At 44.9% G+C, this 21,630-nt stretch overlaps 1 protein-coding gene across 2 annotated transcripts in view; it reads left to right on the top strand.

Annotated features, from left to right (window-relative positions):
• REV3L (REV3 like, DNA directed polymerase zeta catalytic subunit) overlaps nucleotides 1-21,630 on the top strand; it is a 124,441-nt gene that overhangs the window by 49,530 nt on the left and 53,281 nt on the right. For both annotated transcript variants that reach the window (XM_069974847.1, XM_069974846.1), the window contains exons 2-8: nucleotides 4,452-4,644; nucleotides 7,773-7,847; nucleotides 11,690-11,850; nucleotides 15,172-15,268; nucleotides 17,354-17,448; nucleotides 19,968-20,072; nucleotides 21,293-21,377. In XM_069974847.1, the coding sequence (XP_069830948.1) occupies nucleotides 4,452-4,644; nucleotides 7,773-7,847; nucleotides 11,690-11,850; nucleotides 15,172-15,268; nucleotides 17,354-17,448; nucleotides 19,968-20,072; nucleotides 21,293-21,377 (811 nt within the window). The remainder of the gene's footprint in view (nucleotides 1-4,451; nucleotides 4,645-7,772; nucleotides 7,848-11,689; nucleotides 11,851-15,171; nucleotides 15,269-17,353; nucleotides 17,449-19,967; nucleotides 20,073-21,292; nucleotides 21,378-21,630) is intronic.

Genomic DNA, 21,630 nt, shown 5'->3' with positions numbered 1-21,630 from the left:
TCTTTTTGGGGGGGGGGGGGGGGGGGGGTTACCTGGAACATCTTTTCCCCATATTTCTTGTAGGGGCCATTTATATATTTAAATAAATTAATCATATCTTCCCTTATACGTCTCTTCTCCAGACTAAACAAATTTAATTCTTTTAATCTCTCCTCCTCTCTCCTAAGATGCTCTTTTCCCCTTATTAGTTTAGTTGCCCGTCTTTGTACCCTCTCCAGCTCTAGAACATCCTTTTTATGAATCTGATTCCAAAACTGGACGGCATACTCCAGATGAGGCCGCACCAAGGCTTTATAGAGCGGTAATATTATATCCCTGTCCCGAGAGTCCATGTCTGTTTTAATGCATGACAATATCCTGCTGGCCTTAGAAGCAGCTGACTGACATTGTGTGCTGTTCTGTAGTCTATTATCTACAAGTACACCCAGATCCTTCTCCATCAGCGACTCTCCCAGAGTAAGGGAGGTATTATATGGGCCGATGAGGGCGCTCGTTTACTGGGCCTGCTGCACAGCCCGATAATCGTTAAACAAGGGCTGCAAGGACATCGTTACTGATGTCCTTTCTCCCCCTGCTTAAGGCGACTCTGAACCCACAATCTGACCCCCCAAACCACTTGTACCTTTTAATCCAAGATCTGTCCTGCGGTCCGTTCGGCAGGTGATGCAGTTATTGTCATAAAAATTTAATTTTAAAATTGCAGCTCCGTGCCCTACGGGCGTATCTGTGCCCTAACTTTGCACCACCCCTCCTTCCCTCCTCCCCGCCCTCCTCATCATTAGGAATGCTCCAGGCAGATTGCTTCCTATTCCCCACCTGTGTTACCACAGCACATGGGCTGGATCATTAAGACACCTGTGCAATGTTCAAACAGAAGTAAATGTTCCAGTGGCATTCCTAATGATGAAGAGGGTGGGGAGGAGGGACGGAGGGGTGGTGCAAAGCTAGGGCACAGATACTCCCGTAGGGCACCGAGCTGCAATTTTAAAATAATTTTTTTATGACAATAACTGCATCACCTGCCGAACGGACCGCAGGACAGATCTTGGATTAAAAGCCGCTATCTGAAGGTACAAGTGGTTTGTGGGGTCAGATTGTGTGTACAGAGTCACTTTAAGCTATATATTTTACCTATCCTCGGTTCAGGGCTGCTCTTGTGGTCCACTTCTCCCCGGATCCCGCGCGCTCTAGCTTCAGAGCGGCCTGTCAGCTGACAGGCCGTTCAGCCAATCACGGGCCGGGACCGCCACAGCCTGTGATAGGCCACTCTGAGGCTAGAGCGCGCGGGACCTGGGGAGAAGCGGACCGCAGGAGCAGCCCTTAAGCATGAATAGGTAATATATATCGGCAGCCGCGCACCGCTATTACACGCAGCGGTACGCGGTCCGCACACAACAAATATAGGTTCTAACCTATATCAACGATCAGCCGATGATCGTTGTCATTGGCTGAACATTGTATTTATTACACAGAGCGATAATCTGGCCAATTCGAAAGGATTATCGTTCCGTGTAATTCCGTGTACCCTAACTCCCCCCAGGACATATGATGCATGTGGGTTATTAGTACCCAGGTGCATAACTTTACATTTATCCACATTGAACCTCATTTGCCAAGTGGACGCCCAAACACTCAGTGGGGGAGATTTATCAAAGGGTGTAAAATTTAGACTGGTGCAAACTACCTACAGCAACCAATCACAGCTCAGCTTTAGGCAGTGCTGAAAGGAAAGCTGAGCTGTGATTGGTTGCTGTGGGCAGTTTGCACCAGTCTAAATTTTACACCCTTTGATGAATCTCCCCCAGTGTGTCTAAGTCATCCTGTAACATCTGCACATCCTCCATAGACTGTACTGTACTACAAAGCGTGGTGTCATCTGCAAAGATAGAAACATTGCTGTTAAAGGACAACTCCGGCGGGACCCCCCCAAAAAAAAAAAACACAGACACACACAGACACCATACTCACCATCCCTCCGGTGACGATCGCCACTCCATTCGGCCGCCGGCCGCCTCACCGTCACCTGCGTCCGCCGTCCAGCGATGTCTCCTTCTTCCGGGTCCATGAGAGAGAAAAGGCTGCCAGCGCGCTTGCGCACCGGCAGCCTTTTCATTGGCTGGAGCGCATCACATGGCTTCCAGCAAGCTCAGCCAATCAGGGCTGAGCAAGCTGGAAGCCATGTGATGCGCTCCAGCCAATGAAAAGGCTGCTGGTGCGCATGTGCACCAGCAGCCTTTTCTCTCCCATTCACTCTCAATGAAGACGCCGAGGAGGAAGAAGACCCGGACCGCCCCCAGCTCTGACATCACCCGACACCAGAGAAGAGGACCGTGACGACCGTAATAGGTAATGTATATATTCTTTAACTTCCGGGGTGGGGGGTCGGGGGTCGGAAAGTGGGGGAAGGGGGCCAGACCGGGTATTTAACCACATTTACAAAGTTATATAACTTTGTAATGTGTGTTAAATAAGCCAAAAAATTTTTTCGCCGGAGTTGTCCTTTAATTCCATTCTTAATATCATTATTAAACAAGTTACAAGCTCATATAGTTGTGGTGGTCAGACGTCTGCATATTTTTGACTATATAGTAAATCCGTTATCCTTGAAGATACTACAGAAAACTTGTTAAGATACACATCCAACACATATTAGGAAACTCTGACACTACTAGTTGGGTGGACACTTGCTTGTAGACAGTTGTGCATCAGTCAATGAATTTAATAGCAAAACGGGCAGTGATCTACTTTAGTTAGATAGTCCAATAGGTATCAATTCACACTAGAGAATCAGCAGCACTCACCATTAGATGTAAACTTTCTTTCAGCATAAAGCACAGTCTTAGGGTCCTATTACACAGAGCGATTTTTAACGACTAACGATAAAAGATCACAAATGACATTTGTTTATCATTAACCTGAAATCATTCACTATATTACACAGAACGATGGTCGTTAGTTACAATCGTTATTGCGATCTTTACTATGATCGTTTACTCTATCTGATCCCAGCAAAACAATGAACAATGTGCAATTTCACTGAATGGTTAGTGAAAAAATTCGGAACTTGACGGAACAAATGTGGAATTACAGTGAACGACCAGCGAACAATTAACAATAATTTTAGGTTCAGATCTAAATCAACAACATACGAACGATTTTTCGATTGTTGCCTGCAATTACACAGAACGATTATCGTTTAAATTTGAACGATTTAACAATTTTTCGCACGATAATCGTCCTGTGCAATAGGGCTCTTACAGGAGCTCCTTTTATTGGCACTCTAATGTAAGACCCTGCGCTTTTATGCTGAAATAAAGCAGGTTTGCACCTACTGGTGAGTGCCGCTGATTCAATGTGATGTACTTTCTTCAGTTCAGCTTCTGAGGTCCGCAGGTGAAGTGGTGCATTGTGTCCCCTGCTTGGTGCCATTACAGTCTTCTCTCCCTTGGTCTTTAGAGGAAATGACTAGACACAGCAATTAAAATGACATCTCTTGTGGTATTGAGGCAGTGTAAGACAGCTGCAGATATTTTTACACTATTGGCACAACAATATTAATAGTCCCATATGCCCTTGGCTACTGCCCATGCGTCCTAGGTTCCTAGGAAACGCATAAGGTAAAGTTGGAGAATTTAAAGGGGTATTTAGGCAAATAGTTTGAATCAACTGGTGTCAGAAAGTTATACAGATTTGTAATTTACTTCTATTTAAAAATCTCCAGTCTTCCAGTTCTTATCAGCTGCTGTATGTCCTGCAGGAGTTGGTGTATTCTTTCCAATCTGACACAGTGCTCTCTGCTGCCATCTCAGTCCATGTCAGGAAATGTCCAGAGCAGGAGAGGCTTTCTATGGGGATTCACCACTGATGGTCAGAGATGTCAGCTGAGAGCTGTATAAGCCACTGCCTCTACCATAAAATGTATACATCTTTCTCTCTTTAATGCTATGATTAAACGTGGAATTTCTTATTGCTATCCCAGGAGTAGTGACTTGTGCAGAGATCCAGAAGTGCATAAGGTGATGTTCACACAGACGTGTCATACACATCAATATTATAGGATTGTGTGCGCTTTTCTCATGTATTCACCCATACTTAGTGATGGCTGTAAACATCCCAGTATGCTGCAGTCTGAGGATTTCTAATAATGATAGGTGCGGGATGGTATGGACATGCTGCTAGCGGTAGAACGGCTGCTGAGCTCTTCATGTGCTGAAAAATTCTCAATGATAGAAAATAAAAAATCCTGCTGGCTCATTGCAAGGCTTTTCACTGTACATTTATATCTGCAAGACTTTTTTTTTACATTTTTTTCTGGGAATATGTGAAAAAAGAATGGCTTTTTCCCCCCGCCCTGTAACCTCCTTACAGTGCTTTTGCAGAGGTTTACAGAATATATTGTGATATTTTGGCATTTTTAGCATTACATTATGTTTTTGTATTGTGTGTTTTAGGTCAGAAGACGTGTCTGCATCTTCATGGTGTCTTTCCCTACCTGTATGTGCCATATGATGGGTATGGCCAGAAGGATCCGGATCGCTATCTCAGGCAGGTGGCCTTCAGCATTGACCGGGCACTTAATGTGGCCTTAGGCAATCCAGCCGCCAATACTCAGCATGTGTTCAAGATCACACTGGTTTCTGGAGTGTGAGTATACTTTCATGCACTTCTTGTATGGACGTGACGTAGTATGAATTAATTTTTTTTTCTCTCACTTTGGTTGTACAGCTGCATAAATACGTATATTACAGTTTGTGGCTATAGGACCATCTTAATATAGTTATAGGACTCTTCTACTAATATGCCGCTCTTTCCAGCCTATTGTTGAGAACTCGTTGTGTAGGTTACAGACCACCACTCTGCTCTAAAAGCAGTGGACTGGCTGGTATTAGACATAGCTATAGTATACATATTATTACATACGATGCGGTATATATACACTATATTTCTATAAATCTAGATGAGTTATGTCATACTCTGGCCTGCGGTGCCATTATTTTTGGCCCGCCAGGCAATTAACAATTTGAATTGCATCTGGCCCACCGACGTCGCATTAGATTATAATATTAGTGGTCTGGACAGCCGTTTGGACCACCCATATTATAATCTTGTAGGTCACAGGCAATTTTTAGCCTGCGGCCTAGGAGTATGTGAGCTGTGTCCCGATATCGGCAGCACAGTGAGGTCCTCACACATGTCCTGTGGTGGACCCCTCCCGCAGCCTCTGAGGCAACAGAAAAGGGTGAGGCCAAGCTATTGGGACAACTAGTCACCCCTGAACCTACCCTACCCCTGGATACGACCCCTCATACTTACATGAAAAGATGAGTGGGCGGCCGTATTTCTGCGGCAGGACTGGCATCAAGAGTGGAACCGTCAGGATGGGGGGCTGTATCAAAGGGTAGGGTGGGTTCAGTGGGCTGTCCAGGGGTGATAAGTTCCCTTTAACAACTGTTCTAGGGGCTGTCTACTATATAAGAGTTTATTGGGGAGGGCTTACTACTATATGAGATACTATGGGGGAGGGTTGGCTACTATATTAGTGATTATGGGGGTGGGTAGGCTGGCTACTATATGAGGTTACAGGGGAGGGCTGGCTACTATATAAGAGACTATGGGGGAAGGCTGACTACTATAAGAGACTACTAGGAAGGGCTGGCTACTATATGAGACTATTGGGGAGGGCTGGCTACTATATGAGATTACAGGGGAGGGCTGGCTACTATATAAGACACTATGGGGGAGGGCTGGCTACTATAAGAGACTACTAGGAAGAGCTGGCTACTATATGAGACTACTGGGGAGGGCTGGCTACTATATGAGACTATTGGGGAGGGCTGGCTACTATATGAGATTACAGGGGAGGGCTGGCTACTATATAAGACACTATGGGGGAGGGCTGGCTACTATATGAGACTATTGGGGAGGGCTGGCTACTATATGAGATTACAGGGGAGGGCTGGCTACTATATAAGACACTATGGGGGAGGGCTGGCTACTATAAGAGACTACTAGGAAGAGCTGGCTACTATATGAGACTATGAGGGAGGGCTGGCTACTATATGAGACTATTGGGGAGGGCTGGCTACTATATGAGACTACTGGGGAGGGCTGGCTAATATGTTGGCAGTTTTGGTTGGGTTGTCTACTACACGGGGTTATATTTGGGTGGATTGGCTACTACATGGGTTGGGGTTTAATCATGTCATAGCAATTTATCATGCAATATGTCATACTGCTAAGCACTGGGAAACGCACGCCACTGACAGTGCCAGGAACACCGCACACTGCTCTGACAGTGCCAGGACCGCCGCATGCGCTCTTCAATAAATATCAAGGTTGGCCCGCAACTAAATTAGAGTTTGACACCCCTGATCTAGATTATAGTTATATATACACCAGCCTGACACCTGCTTTTAGAGCAGAGCAATGGTTGATAACCTACAAAACCAGTTCTCAACAATAGAAGGAAAAGAACGGCATATCAGGCGGAGGCAAGTTTGCTAAATGACTGTATTTGCAAAAATATTTCTGTGCATTTATGAATACAGTGTCATGCTTGTATTTTACTCTTTGTGGTGTTATCTTTTGCTAGGGCAGCCGTCATCTTCTAAGTTTGTGGGAGAGCACTGATGTCTTTTCATCAGGAGTGGATTCTTCATGTTTTGGAGCCACTGTTTACATTGCAGAATTTCATAACAAAAAAATCTAGGTGATAAAAGTGGATCACAAGAGCAAAAAATGGCATGTTCTGATCTATTTGCTGAAAACCCTAAGGCTGGCTTCTTACCAGCGTATTATGGAAGTCCTGCCCTGACTGCTGGACAGTTGACCCGGACTGAATGCTTTTAGCTTGAGGCATCAGGCCTGTGGCCAGTATATTGATGCAAATGCATCCATATTTTAATGTGATACTCTCCTTATAGTTAAGTGCAGCTCAAAGCAGAGGATGTGCCATTGCAGAGCAGCCCTAATCCGAGCATAACAAGAGCCAGCTTTCAGCAGTGCCCTGATAATTATTGCTGGATTTCAGCAGTGCCCCTTTACCAGTGCCATCTTTAAATAGTGCCCCCCAAATCTGTGCCTACTTTCTATAGTGCCCCCATAAACGGAACCACCTTTCAATAGTGCCCCATAATCAGGGCTGGTTTTCAGCAGTGCCCCATTACCAATGCCTCCTTTCAGTAGTGCTCCATAATCAGTGCCTCCTTTCAATAGTGCCTCCATAACCAGCTTTTACCACTGCTCCCCTTAACCAGAGGCAACCTTATCTTGCTACAGTGTACAGAGCAGAGGAAGGCCAGACAAAACCCTCTAAGTCCAGCACCCTTGTCACTCAGAACACTGCACTTTGAAAGACTGGTTCAGAGGGATTCGCCACCTTCATCAGCTATGATCCATCACAATACATAGTGTTCCCTTGCTATTACTTATTGTAGTGATTGCGGCTGATGCAGCACCTCTGATTGGACAAAAAGTGAATGTGTTAAATTTCCATTTGCAGAAAGTTGAGTTGGCTCGTGGCACCCAAAGTGTAAGATGATGTCTGCTGTACCTAGAACCCCTCAGTATGAATATTGTGCAGTGTTGGAACTGATAAAACTCACACAGTGTTGGAACTGATAAAACTCACACTTATCCAGGTTTAATTTGGAAGAAGGCTAATGATCAGAGCCTATATCTTTAGGTAGAGATGAATTAGGATTGCAAAGTATATTATTTGATGACTGGGTTATTGTGCCCTTCTCACGCTGCTTATTTTTTCTTTTCTGTAGCCCCTTCTATGGATACCATGAGAAAGAAAGGCAATTCATGAAGATCTATCTGTTCAACCCATCTATGGTAAAAAGGTAAGTGACTGCTTTCTGACTATGACACATGACTTATTTGTTTTTATCATCTATTTGTGCCTCCAAATCCTAAATTGCATCCATATCCACATCCTGGTGAGCCTGAATTAATATATCCATTAGAGATGAGCGAACCTGGAGCATGCTCGAGTCCATCCGAACCCGAACTTTCGGCATTTGATTAGCAGTGGCTGCTGAAGTTGGATAAAGCCCTAAGGCTATGTGTAAAACATGGATATAGTCATTGGCTGTATCCATGTTTTCCAGACAACCATAGAGCTTTATCCAACTTCAGCAGCCACCACTAATCAAATGCTGAACGATCAGGTTCGGATGGACTCGAGCATGCTCAAGGTTCGCTCATCTCTAGTATCCATGATGTATACCTATGGGACCTATAGAGTCCCCTGTTGAGAGAGAGAGAGAAAAAAAAAACTAGTGCAGTCTTTTTTCTTTTTTTTTTTTTGCTGGATCCAGCTCTATGGAACTGTGCAAGAGTTTTCGCTTTTTCATCTAGGAAACCTGCAAGCCCTGACAGATACTACCCTAAATGACACTCTTTTGGCCTTCATTGGGTAATGGGGGTCTATGTATATGTGAAGGGTGCCTTCACACATAGAGTTTTGCAGTGAAATCAGCTGCAATATTGCTTCTCGACCTTTTGACTAAGATCAAGTGTAGTATCAGTTTAAAGAAGTCCCCTGAAATAAAAAAGAAAAGCAGGAAGGTAAGGGCGAGTGGGAACATAATAAACAAAGTATACCTACCTATCCTCTACCCATCCCTATGCCCCATAGCGCTGCTCCCGGGTCCAGCTGAAAGTCGCCCACCTCCTGCAGCTTCTTCACTGCAAGGTCACGTGCCCGGTTGATCGACTGCTAGCTCAGCCAATCAGTGACTGGGGCGGGATTCCAGCAGAAAATGACAGCCGGTGGCACGAAGACTGGTAAGTATACATTGTTAGTTCCCGCACCCTGTGCCTTCCTGTTTTTGCATTCTGGGGATAAAACATTAAAAGGATTTTAGAACAGGGAGATGGAAATAGAGCTTGCTCTGTCCTCTCCAGGCATTGACCTGGTATTGCAGTGCTTCAACATTCAGTGCAAAAAAAAAAAATTCTGTTTGGTAAAATCTGTGTTTTAAAGGGGTAGTTCGGCGCTAAAAAATTATTCACAGAATAACACACATTACAAAGTTATACAACTTTGTAATGTATGTTATGTCTGTGAATCGCCCCCTTTCCCGTGTCCCACCCCCCACCCGTGTACCCGGAAGTGTTGGTGCATTATACATTACCTGATCAATGTCGAGCCCGTCCGCCATCTTGTGCCAAACGTCATCTTCGGCCGGCTGGCCGAATCGCTGCCGCCGCCCCCCCCCCCCCCCCTCCGCCGTGTCATCAGCCGCTCACCCGCTATTGGCTGAGGAGGGATGGCGGCAGCGATTAGGCCAGCCGGCCGAAGATGACGTTTGGCACAAGATGACAGACGGGCTCGACATTGATCAGGTAATGTATAATGCACCACACACTTCCGGGTACACGGGCAGGGGTGGTGGGACACGGGAAGGGGGCGATTCACAGACATAACATACATTACAAAGTTGTATAACTTTGTAATGTGTGTTATTCTGTGAATAATTTTTTAGCGCCGCACTACCCCTTTAAAGCAATACTGTATCCACCAACCATCTCCCTAACCGCTGGTACCGTTTGCTGGATGAGAGTAAGCCCTTCCTAGTCGCTTCTTTTAAAATGCGCCGGATCCGCAGCAGATTCGACGCTGCGAGTTTGCAGCAAAATCCGCTGCCAATCCTGGTATTGTGATTTTCCCTGGCCCCTTTAACTCCCCCATCCCCCCACCGTCCGCAGCATACATTACCTGCTTGGTGCCGTGGCTGCATGTAAAGCTCCTGGCCCATGTCAGTCCCACTCAGCCAATCAGTTCACGGCCCCGCCGCAGTCACTGATTGGCTAAGAGGGACCTACGGGAGCCTCACATGCAGCCGCAGCACCGTGCAGGTAATTTATGCTGTGTGGGGTTAAAGGGGCCGGGTTACATACTTGCAGTGGAATGAAAATTGGGGTCTGTAACCCCATTGAAAATCACATTTCAAGGATTCGCAGCGTATTTCGCTGCAAACTCGGAGTGAAATCCGCTGCAAATCCAGTACGTGTGAAGCTTTGCCTAATCTGCAGCAGTCAAGTCAATGAGGCATGGCATGTGCACGGTTTAGACAAGTGATGAATAGGAGAAATCCCTACACAAGGGCGTTCCTAATGACGAGGAGGCTGGGGAGGAAGAAAGGAGAGGTAACAGCCTTTGGCTGAGCAGGCTGTCAGTGAGAAAGGGCCATAGACTATAATGGTACTGAGTAGCTTGCAGCTAGAATCTGCTGCAAACTTGGTATGTGCGAAGGCAGCCTAAGGGTGCCTTCACACCTACTGTATCGCAGTAGAAAATCCGCTGCGGATCCGCAGCAGATCCGCAGCGGATTTAACTAAATGAATGAACACATTACTAAACCCGCACTTACAAATCTGCTGCGGATCCGCTGCGGATTTGACAGTGCGTATTTAATGCTGTGTTCATTTATTTAGTTAAATCTGCTGCGGATCCGCAGCGGATTTTCTACTGCGATACGGTAGGTGTGAAGGCATCCTAAAAGTGTATTGCTGATGCAGCAAACTGCACCCCCACCAACTCCCACTGATCATTATGTTATGGTATATCTTCAATTTCGTTTTTTTCTCCCCTATTACAGAGCCATTGTAGATGGCTATAATCACATTCAGCCTCTTAGGTACCCTATCCCGGTGGCAGATTCCCTTTAAAAGCATAAGTGGTGCTGTGGTGCTTTGGTTGTAGATCTGTTTTTATGCCTAGTCCTGTGTTGGCATTTTTATTGCAGTATAGTGCTGACGTCTTCTGCTAGCGTTCAGTCAGTCAGTGCTCCCCTCCGGGGATCCCCGTGGTCGATCCCGATTACAGGTACAGCCCTGAGGAGGCTCCAGGGGATAAGTCCCAATTACGCTACTATAATTATACATCCGTCAGGATTTACCATTTGTGTTCCTGATAATAACAATTCTTTGTGTGTAGAGATATAATGTGATGTACATACAAAATACAGTAGACCACAGGTGTCAATCTCCCCAGCTGTTGCAAAACTACAATTCCTAATACATGTTAGGATGGGGATATTTGCTGTGTTCAACATTGTGTTTGGCCCATTAAAGCCGGTGGGGCTGTCAGATGCAAGTCTGCATCCATTTTTGCCTGAATGAACCATGAAACATTAAGTGAATGTATCTAACGGGTTGGACACTTTATAGTAAAATTGCTCAGTGTGCAGTATTAGTAAGTGTTCTCACTGTATGTACTGACAGCAGCTCCCTGTGTAACTCATAGAGCTAAAATCATAGACCGCCCTCCTCCAGGTTTGCTGCCCTGCTCTGTGGTGCTGCTCTTCCTAAGTAGCTGACATGGAGGAGCATGTGACTATGCCCCGCATGGCCACATGCTCCTCCATGTCGGCCATCTTATGGACAGACTCGCCACAGAGCAGGGCAGCACAGTCTGGAGGAGGGGAGTCTGATCTTAGCTCAATGAGGTACACAGGGAGCTGCTGTCAGTAAGTATAATGAGTACAGTTACTAATTCTAAAAAAAGCCAGCATGGGAGGACATTATCTGATAGTATTATCGGTGTTGGCATCTAAGGTTTTGCTGTTCATAGTGTTTTTGTTATGCACTATAATGGCAATAGAACTATGAAATCTATCAGGATTTACTGTTTTTTACACTCCGAGCGTGCCTCTTACCTTCTCGTTTTTTCCCCCAGAGTAAGCGAGCTGTTACAAGGTGGGGCAGTGATGGGTAAGTGCTATCAGCCCCATGAGGCCCATGTCCCCTATCTTCTTCAGCTCTTCATTGACTACAACCTGTATGGGATGAACCTGATCAATCTTGCTGCTATAAAGTTCCGAAGAGCACGAAGAAAAGGTAAATCCTTATTAAATCATCTTATTTCAGAATTTCTTGGCAGTTTTCTAATCTGTTTTCCTGTGAGCAGAATCGCTTCCATCATGAGTAGACGTCTGATAATATAATCATGAAGACAATAGCCTAGCTGTCAGAAAGTCGGCCTACTTGTTTTCTGGCATGTACCATGATGTAAACTTGTTGGTCCATTAATTTTGAAATTGACTATGTTAAGCGGATTTGCAGTTTTTTTTTTTGGGGGGGGGGGGCGGGGTTAGGGGTGTCTCAAAAACACAGACGACCTTTGAGTCCCATAAAACAGTATTCGCTCAGAAATGTGCCGAGTGTGGAAACTGTTAGGCTGTATTCATCGTATTGAAATGAGTGGATCCCACCATGGGTGTGAAATGCATTGGCATACTGGTCAGCTAGTTTTCCAGCCAAAAAAAAAACAACTTATCATCTGCTGTACGTCCTGCAGAAAGTGTTGTATTCTTGCCAGTCTGATACTGTGCTCTCTGCTGCCACCTCTGTCCATGACAGGAACTGGCACAGGCACAGGTTGATTTAAAAGATTTTTTTTTTTTTGCACCATAATCCACATATACACGAATAGTGTGCAATGGAACAGGGTTTGGTGCTCTCAGCATCATGTATCATTATGACGCCAGGCGCTCCAACTGAACTGACACAACCACGTGGTTATTGTTAAAGAAAAATTGCTTCAACGTGCTAAAATAGTTAAAGTGACTGTACCACCAGGCCCAGTACTGTAGGCGGGCCGACCCACCCTCAGTAGGAAGAAGCCCCAGCCCCTCCATGACGTGACTCCATTAGAATCAATGGAACCCTATCGTAGAGGGGCGAGGGTTTCCTCCCACTAAAGGTGGGTTGGCCCGCCTCCAGTGCTTCAGCCTGGGCCTGGTGGTACAGTCACTTTAAATAATGTTAACGATCTAAAGAAGAAATTACCTGACAGGTAAGGAGAATACAGTTTGCCCAACATTCAAAGGTTTTTTCTTTTTTTTTTTTTTACTGCTATCCGGTCATAGGAAAATGGATGCTGCGGCCCTAGTTGCAGTTGCCACAGCCTCCTCCCACCCATTCAGGCTTTATTGACAGCATAGCATAACCTTAAAAAAATCTAGATGTGTTAACTGTTGCGATGCCAAGGGGTAAAAACAGAACAAAATCTTTTTGTCCTTAGGAACAACATTGCCGATGCCCTTAAGGCGTTAAAGGGGAAGTCTGGCTTTTTTTTATTTTATTTTTTATTTTAAATTCAGCAGGGGTGGGGGTAACATCATAAGAAAAAAACTACTTACCTCTCCCCGTTCCCACTAATCGACACGCCAGAAAGTATTTTTCCCTGAGTTGTGATGACATCACAACTGCGGGGGAAAATGTCCGACCCGGCTGATGGACAGTCCGCTCAGCCAATCCTTGACTGGAGCGGCGTCCCACCCCAGTCACTGGCTGAGCGAGCTGTCAACCAGCCAGGTTGTGACGTTGGCTGAGAAGAATAGCCCAGAGGCCGGGGTCCCGGGAGTGTCGATCTGGCACTGGGACGGGTGAGTTGTGGTGGTTATTATGTCCTCGCCCCTGCCCCTGCCTTATCCAAAAATTATTGCAGCGCCGGACTTCTCCTTTAAGCATTGAGTGGTTAGACCTGGAGAAGGATCCCATCCCAGATGAGTGTGTGCGCAGGCTCTGGGGTCACATAGCAGCGTCTCCGCCTCCAGGCCGCCGACGCCTGTCACTTACTGCATCTGGAAATGATTTAGCATCCGCTCTGGTCAAACAGTACTGAGTCATGCTAAGCTCGCTCTGAATTCTTGTTTCCATGGAGCTGTTTGTAGAACTTACAGTCGGCTAAGTATTCTGTGAAGGACGAGGAGCCAGAAACATTTTTCCCTTTACATGTACCCACCACTTTAGTCCTGGTGTGCTTCTGTAAGACGGATAGAGCAGCTCATAAATATAAGGGTCGGTGACTGTCTCTTGTGTGGTTTTACGCCATTGTCTTTGTGTAACCAGCTACATTTTGTGTATGGGTAATTCAGCAATGTCTGGACCACATGAACATTTACACGTTTCTACCTCACTGACTAGGTTAAAAGTGCTCTGTCCAGGAAACACTGGGCACTTATGGTCGGCTACTTCAGCTGCTCTCCTAGTATTAAAGGGGCACTCCGGGTGAGAGGCCTCCGGGTGAGAGGGTAGATGAAAGCAACAATGTCCACTTACCTCTCTGGTTCCAGTGATAGGGTCCGCATCATACAGACCCAGCTGTTTCCTGATCTGAGACTGGGCTTGAAATGTAATGATTCAAGCCCGCTCAGCTATTCGCTTCTGTCGCTTAATGGCAGGACGGGCTTGAAATCTCACATCTCAAGCTGCGTCTCAGACCAGGTAGCGCCCGGGGGGGACCAGAGCAGTGTAATGCAGGCCCCAGCGCTGGAATCGGGGAGATAAGTGGACGTTGTTGCTATCACCCACCCCCTCCCTGATATCTTCTAGCACGAAAGTGTGACATATAACACAGCCAGAAATGTCCAACGTGGGGACGACCACAACTTCTTATTACCTACCAGGACGTTACTGAGTCACTTTCAGCCTGTCTAGCTGCCGTCCATGCTGCACACAGTGTTTGGTTGTAATAATGTGACGCGAATGTGTAGTAGTAGCAAAGTGGATGCGATTTTTAACATCTCATCCACACACAGCAGGAGCCTTCTTGTAAATTTGACTTATCTGCAATATGTCAGTTTCTGATGCAGTTTGGTCAGTGTTTTTTTTTCTCAATTTAGTGTAATGGGGAAGTCAAAATCCTCATTAAAATCCTATAGTCGTGGATTTTTCTGTGGATTATATTATTCACAGATCGCCCTTATTCCCATGTGTTGTGCATGGTCTGTATATAGAGAAGGTCGCCAATGGAAAGGATTATCGGAACTCCCAGCATATCATTATGATGCCAGGAGGTTCAAAACAGTTTAAAGGGAACCTGTCACCCCCGTGCCGCATAGATGAGTCTGATGGCCATAGAAAATTATGGCACGTGTCGGGCTTCCACAAAGGATATCTCCGTCGCGGGACCAGCTCTAGGAGCGGGACTTGGTGAGATGCGGTAAGTATCCGGGGCTCTAGCGGGGGTCGGGTGGCCTTCACCCCGGCACGGGAGGTGACATGTTCCCTTTAACTCTTTACTGTACTGTACTGACACATATACAGAACATGGGAGTAAGGCTGTCCAGTGCACATCTGTGAATCCAGACACCAATCTATAATCACAATAATGTGTTTCAAATGTGTGTCGTTTTTTTTTTTTCCTTTTTACAGGAGATGGATCACAAGAGATGAAAGCGTGGAAAGATCCCCTCCCAGGAAGTTCCCTCAGTGCTACCTTGGTGCAGTGGGAGGAAGACGAAATCCCAAGGTTTGTAAACATGACCATCTTGCCGCCTTTGTGTTATCATTTTGCTATGTAATTGTGGTTGTTAGGCAGACCGGAATAGAGGATAATTATGGCCCCGCTAGTTGTCAGTTTCATCTTTTTCGGTTTTGTTTTCTTTTATAATAAACTACTTCTAAGTGGCTGCGGTGACTCCGCAATTCTGTGTTAGTCCGCTTCTTTGAGGAGAATAGACCTTTTATTAAATAGGTTGTCTGGATTAGAGAAGAAATTATTGTAAAGGAACTAAGCAAGAGAATCCCTTTAAGGTGACTCTGTGTGTACGTTATAATCATCAGTTTTGCTATATACGCACATTTTTAGCTTCTGATCCGGTTCCTTATGAATCCTGGTGCCCCCAGCCTCTGAAATATAAATTATGATGTTAGGCAAGTGTTCAGTGTGTGCTGACAAGCTTACAAGTGATATCCTGTTAGTTTATATAATCTGTGGTCCATCATTTGTGAGTGTTTTCTTCACCCAAAGGTCACGTATTAAGTTTCACTAGTGGACAGATGTATTCATGCAGCTTATTCACACTAAATCCATTCACTCAGATAAAAATAAAATGGGAATGCAGCGTGACCATGGCATTGCTGTTCATTCTTGGTGCCAAAATACCAGAATTAAAGCTTACTTGTAAAGTTCAGCTTGGGCCCCTTCTTGAGATCAAGAGGGGAGAGATGTAGTTCCTGCTGGGCCGTCAGATTGCTGATTCAGCCTTACCACACCTAGAGTTCTATACACAAGCGAATGGGCCTTTTATGCAGATTATTGTCCAGGAGAGTTGCTAGAAATGCTTATTGAGCTGACAATTGTCCCATGTAAAACTGAGAGTGATCAGCTGAGGACCGGGAAAACGCCTGATTCGTTTTTTTTTTAAAAGGTTTAAAATTTAACATTATCGGCTGCTCACCTACCTGTGTAAACTGGGAAACTGACAGCACAGAAATGAATACATCTGTGGTGTCAGTTTCCAGATCATACATGCAGTGCATACTTACAAGCTGTGCTGCTGTGTGATCTGGCATTTTCAATTTTCAGGAACATAATAAAGAAAGTATACTTACCAGTCCCTGTTCCCCCATAACGCTCCCTGACAGCCACCGGTTGTCATTTTTGACTGGCATCCGGGTATGTCACGTGCCAAGCCCCTCCAGCTACAACATCATGGCCGGGCAGATTAATTGCCCAAAAGCGACGCTATGGGGGCACAAGGACTGGTAAGTATACTTTCTTTAATATGTTCCCGCACCCCCTGTCTGCCTTTGATTTTTCCTTTGACGTCTCCTTTAATGAAAGTCCTATCCCTAAAGTGCCTGAAGGTATACGGTCCTCTAGACTAGGAAAAACTGCAAAAGTGAGCGTACACGCTTGCACCATACCTTACAATGGGTGTGGCTTACAGACGGTGAGCATTAATGGGGTGTGGTCACTTTGGCTTACATTTTTGGAGCATGTCAGCCCACTTATAGAAAGGGCAGCCCTAGAATGGATGGTCTATTAATGCACCATATTAGTATACAACACAAGCCACCGTTCTACATCTAGTGCATGCTTAGACTGTACAGTTTGCTTGCACTTATTATTCTATGTAAGGGTGCCTTCACACACACCGGATCCGCAGCGAAATCCACTGCGGATCCAGTGTCAGTGCATCCCTATGAGAATACATACTCGCAGTATTTATCCCGCTGCGAGTATGTATTCTCATAGGGATGCACTGACATTGGATCCGCAGCGGATTTAGCTGCGAATCCGCAGTGTGAAATCCGCTGTGGATCTGGTGTGTGTGAAGGCATCCTAAGAATTAGAGTATCTCTTCTGCTCCTCCTAGCTACTCTCTATTCTAGCTAATACATTAGGTCCCAAATACATAAGGGATCCATTATGCTAATACATAATGGATCCTTTCAGACTTGTAGAGTAGGCTATTCTTACTGTTCACTATGTAATGGATGTGCAGCCTGCTAGTGATGGCAGAGCGATCCAGCCATCGTCTTGTGTACCATTCTGCTGTAATCTGTTCTGTTGTGCGAATAATACGCAGACCTGTCTTGTCTCATACAGCTCCTTAATGTTGGACGGCGTAGAACCACAAAGTACCTGCGAGTTGGAAGTGGATGCTGTAGCTGCTGATATCTTAAACCGCCAAGAAATTGAGGGTATGTTGTATTTCTATTATCTTTATCAATCACTAAATTCTGTTTTTCATTACGTAGATGATCAATCCATGCAGCTATTTACAGTCTGTAATGCATAGTATCTGCCCATTTCAGCACTATCATCATTCCTCTATGTAACTAGAGCTTCACTTTAAGGGTATGTTCACACGGAACTGAAATGTTGTAAATCAGCATATTTGATGTTCTTTTTACTCCCCAAGTAAACTATGTGCAGCATTTTAGTTCTGTGTGAACATACCCTTACGGAGGTTACCATAAAGCTAAACTGACTAGAAAGCTTGAGCACAAATAGATGAAACTGTGTCTTGTCACAATAGAAGCATTATTCACAAAGGAACGAGGATAGTTGTAAGCGGCGAGATGACACACTCCTACAATGCAGTGGCTAGTGTTACTTGTGCTAAGTTCAGTTATTCTTTTTTCTCTTTAAGGGTGCGTTCACACCTACAGGATCTGCAGCAGATCTGCAGCAGATTTGATGCTGTGTTCAGTTATTTAAATGAAATCTGCTGCAGAAAATCAGCTGCAGATCCTATAGGTGTGAACGCACCATAATTCAGTAATTTTCTAGTAGTTAATCTGCAGTAGTGACTTCCTAAAGGACGCCCTTGATAGATCTGTGCCCTGTCTTCTGCATGACATGACAGGATAGGCTTTATAGTAGCGTAAATGAATCATGTGACATACCTAGCTCTCCTCGGATAACCCTGCCACCCTCATTGTTGCTGCCTTACTGGGATCAGACTGTACAATAGACCCACAGCTATGCCTCTAATCCTTTATCTATTTATAGTAATGAATTTCGCCATAAGAGGAAGTTTTTTTGTTTCTTTTGTTTTTATTTGAACCAGTCTGTAAGGTAGATCTCTGCGCTGACACCTTGTGGTTAAAGTGAAAACTTCAATGTTTCACAATGGATTTATGTATGGATTGATACTACTATAATAATAATAATAATAATAATAATAATAATAATAATAATAATAATTTATTATTGTTATTGTTGTTATTATTATTATTAAATAATAATATTATTATTATTATGCCCAAATACATTCTTAGGGCTCGTTCACACAGAGCAAAAGCAGCTGAATTTCTGCGCTGAATCAGCGCTGAAATTTCAGCCGTTAAAATAGGTGCAGAGCTAATTTCCATTGTGTTGAATGGAAATTCTCCTCTGCAGTTCACACAGTGGAATTTCCGCACTGAAATAATCCGCTTTCCGCCAGAAGAATGAACATGTTCATTCTTCCGCTAGCGGAAGCCTATACAAACCAATGGGGCTCTAATTTTCTGTTTCAGCGCGGAATACGCGCGTATTCAGCGCGGAATACAAGCATAATACAAGCGGAAATTACGCGCTGAATCAGCGCGGAGAAAAAAGGGGGGGAGGAGGATTCTAGTATATATTCTGGTATAGTCTAGTTTACTCACCAAATACTCCCTGAATTTCAGCGCTGAATGCATGCGGATTCAGCGCGGATTCCTCGAGTATTCCGCGCTGAATTTGTCAAGAGCTGATTACAAGCTGAACACTTTCCTAGCTGAATATGCAGGGATTCTGCTTGCATTCTGCTTATATTCTGCTCGGAATTCAGCGTCAGTTGATTTCAGGCGGAAATATTTCCTCGCGTAATCCGCCCCTTTTGCTCTGTGTGAACGTAGCCTTAGGGTACAAACCCACTTGACGTATTTGTTGCGTGAATCAGTCTTAAAAATAAGCAGGCAAAACGCAGGTTGGCTTTATACAATTGTTCTGCGTTAAAATACGCAATTGCGTATTTTTGAAGCGTGAAGCTTGTTGTTAGCAAAGCATCAGTTGTTAACAATCTGTGCGAAAAACGCATGTAGCTTCATGCTTCAAAAATACGCAATTGCGTATTTTAACAGAACAATTGTATAAAGCCTACCTGCGTTTTGCCTGCTTATTTTTAAGACTGATTCACGCAGCAAACACGTCAAGTGGGTTTGTACCCTTAAGATAATTTGGGGCAAAAATTGCGAATTTGGTAATATTCTTTCAATAAATCTGCAAGTGAAATGCAGCGGAGAATTTATTTATGACCAGCATGTGATAATCAGGCCTTGGTAATTTTGTCTCTCAAGGGGGGATTTATTAAGATCGGCGTACTGATACACTGGTCTTAAATTAGGCCCCACCCCCAATTGCCCCACTGGTTTCACTAAGAGGTGCATGCCTCTTAGTAAATCCAGCCCAATGTAGATTTCTGCCATGATTAATCATAGCAAATCAGACCACACCTCCCCGCCTTGCTGCACCTCCCACACATGCCCATCTGGTGCGGATACGGCATGCGTACAGGGAGAAGGGGTGAATCTGTGCCTTCTCCCTGGCATACGCCGCAGCAATGATAAGTTTCCCCCTCTGACTATAACATAGTCTGAATCTATCTAATTGTATTTTCTAATATTTAGCATTTCTTCAATAAGGAATTTTACACTTGTTTAACAAAGCTTGTTCCTTTTTTCTTCTACAGCTCAGATTGGAAAGAATCCCGGTCTTCAAGCAATATGGGAAGATGAGAAACAGCGTCGTAGAGAGAAGCAGCAATCCTCCCAGATCACTCCACCAGATTCGCAAGGTATACAGAGTAGATATTTATAGATATGGTGCAGTGAAATGAAAGAATCAAGGATTTGATCAAATCCCAGGAAATAATGAAATGACAGCGCTGTTCCATCATTTCCCTAGGGAATTGATAAACTCACTGACCCCTTTCAGGGAAATGATGGAATGAACTCTGTCATTTCCCCCTGCGACATAAAATTCACTTACTGTATCGCCTCTCTGCTCCCACCAGCCTGTCCGCTCTGCTCCCCTTCCGCTTCCGCCGCCTCTCTGCTCCCCGTTCCGCTCATTTCCCCTGCTACACGCCTCCTGCTCCCACGGCCTGTCCGCTCCGCTCCCCGTCCACCCCAGCCGCCGTACGCTTGCTGCCAGCAGGTGTGCTGCTCCGCTCACCGTCCGCCTCCGGTCCCGTCCGCCCTGCCCTGCGACAAGCCTTCTGCTCCCCCGGCCTGTCAGCTCTGCCCCCATCCGCCCCAACGCTGTATGCCTGCTGGGAGGTGTGCTGCTCTGCTCCCCCGTCTGCCTCTGCCGCTAAACATACAGCCGGGCGACTCCTCGATCGTTCATTCCATCATTTCCCTGAAAGGGGTCAGACATTTGATCAAATCCCTAGGGAAATGATGGAATGGCACGTTCTTTCCATCATTTACCGGGATTTGATCAAATCCCTGGATTCTATTATTTCACTGCAACAGATAAATGGTTAGATGGCAGGAAAAACTTCTACTTTAGTCATCGAGATGGGCCCTAGCTGCATCTCCCCACCATATAAATATGTATTCTATAGCTATGTAACAGCTAGACCAATGCTTTTAGAGCAGAGTGGTGGTTAGTAACCTCGGCAATAAGCTGTCAGTGATGGAGGAAAAGGGTTGGCGTATCAGTGGAGGTGGCAAATTTGTTAACAGTCAACTATGTATTGAAAGCAAGGAAAAATGAGCATATAAAGAACAAGTAGTGAACCAGCAGCATGGGCAACCATTCATTGATGCATGTTGAATGAAGGCTTTTCCATTGGAGAGCAACTGTAACATAGATTGCTAAAAACCCTAAAGGGGTATTCCGCTCAAACATAACTCGTGTATGATGTTGCCCATGATAAAACTAACAATTCCTTCCATACTTGTTATTATATATTCAGTCTCCTTCCCCCAGTTCTGAGTTGGTGAAGACACAAACATCAGTGCGTGAGCTTTTTTGCTAAATAATTCTGTCATGCTTTTTTGTCTAAAGATCGTGGATTTATTGCTGTGACAGAAAGTGAAAAAATCTTTCAGAAAAGACTTAAAGAAATTCTGAAACAAAATGACTTCTCAGTGTAAGTATGAGGCACCTTACAAGCAAGGCGAGTAAGTAGCTGTACCCTCTAAGGAACTTTGTCAGCCTTAGTCACCATTTTACTGTGTATAGTATTAAAATACCCAATAAAATAAAGCAGCACATGCAAAGAGATATTGCTTGGGATCCTGACCTATTTCACAGGGTACGAGGTCAAATCCACATTCCGTAAGTATGGTCCGTGTACGGAAGATGTGCTATGGACTGGAATCACAGACCTTTTGGCATCATGT

The sequence above is a fragment of the Dendropsophus ebraccatus genome, chromosome 6, assembly GCF_027789765.1.
Source record: "Dendropsophus ebraccatus isolate aDenEbr1 chromosome 6, aDenEbr1.pat, whole genome shotgun sequence".
In the NCBI taxonomy this organism is placed as follows: domain Eukaryota; kingdom Metazoa; phylum Chordata; class Amphibia; order Anura; family Hylidae; genus Dendropsophus; species Dendropsophus ebraccatus.
This window is presented reverse-complemented; position numbering and strand designations above follow the sequence as displayed.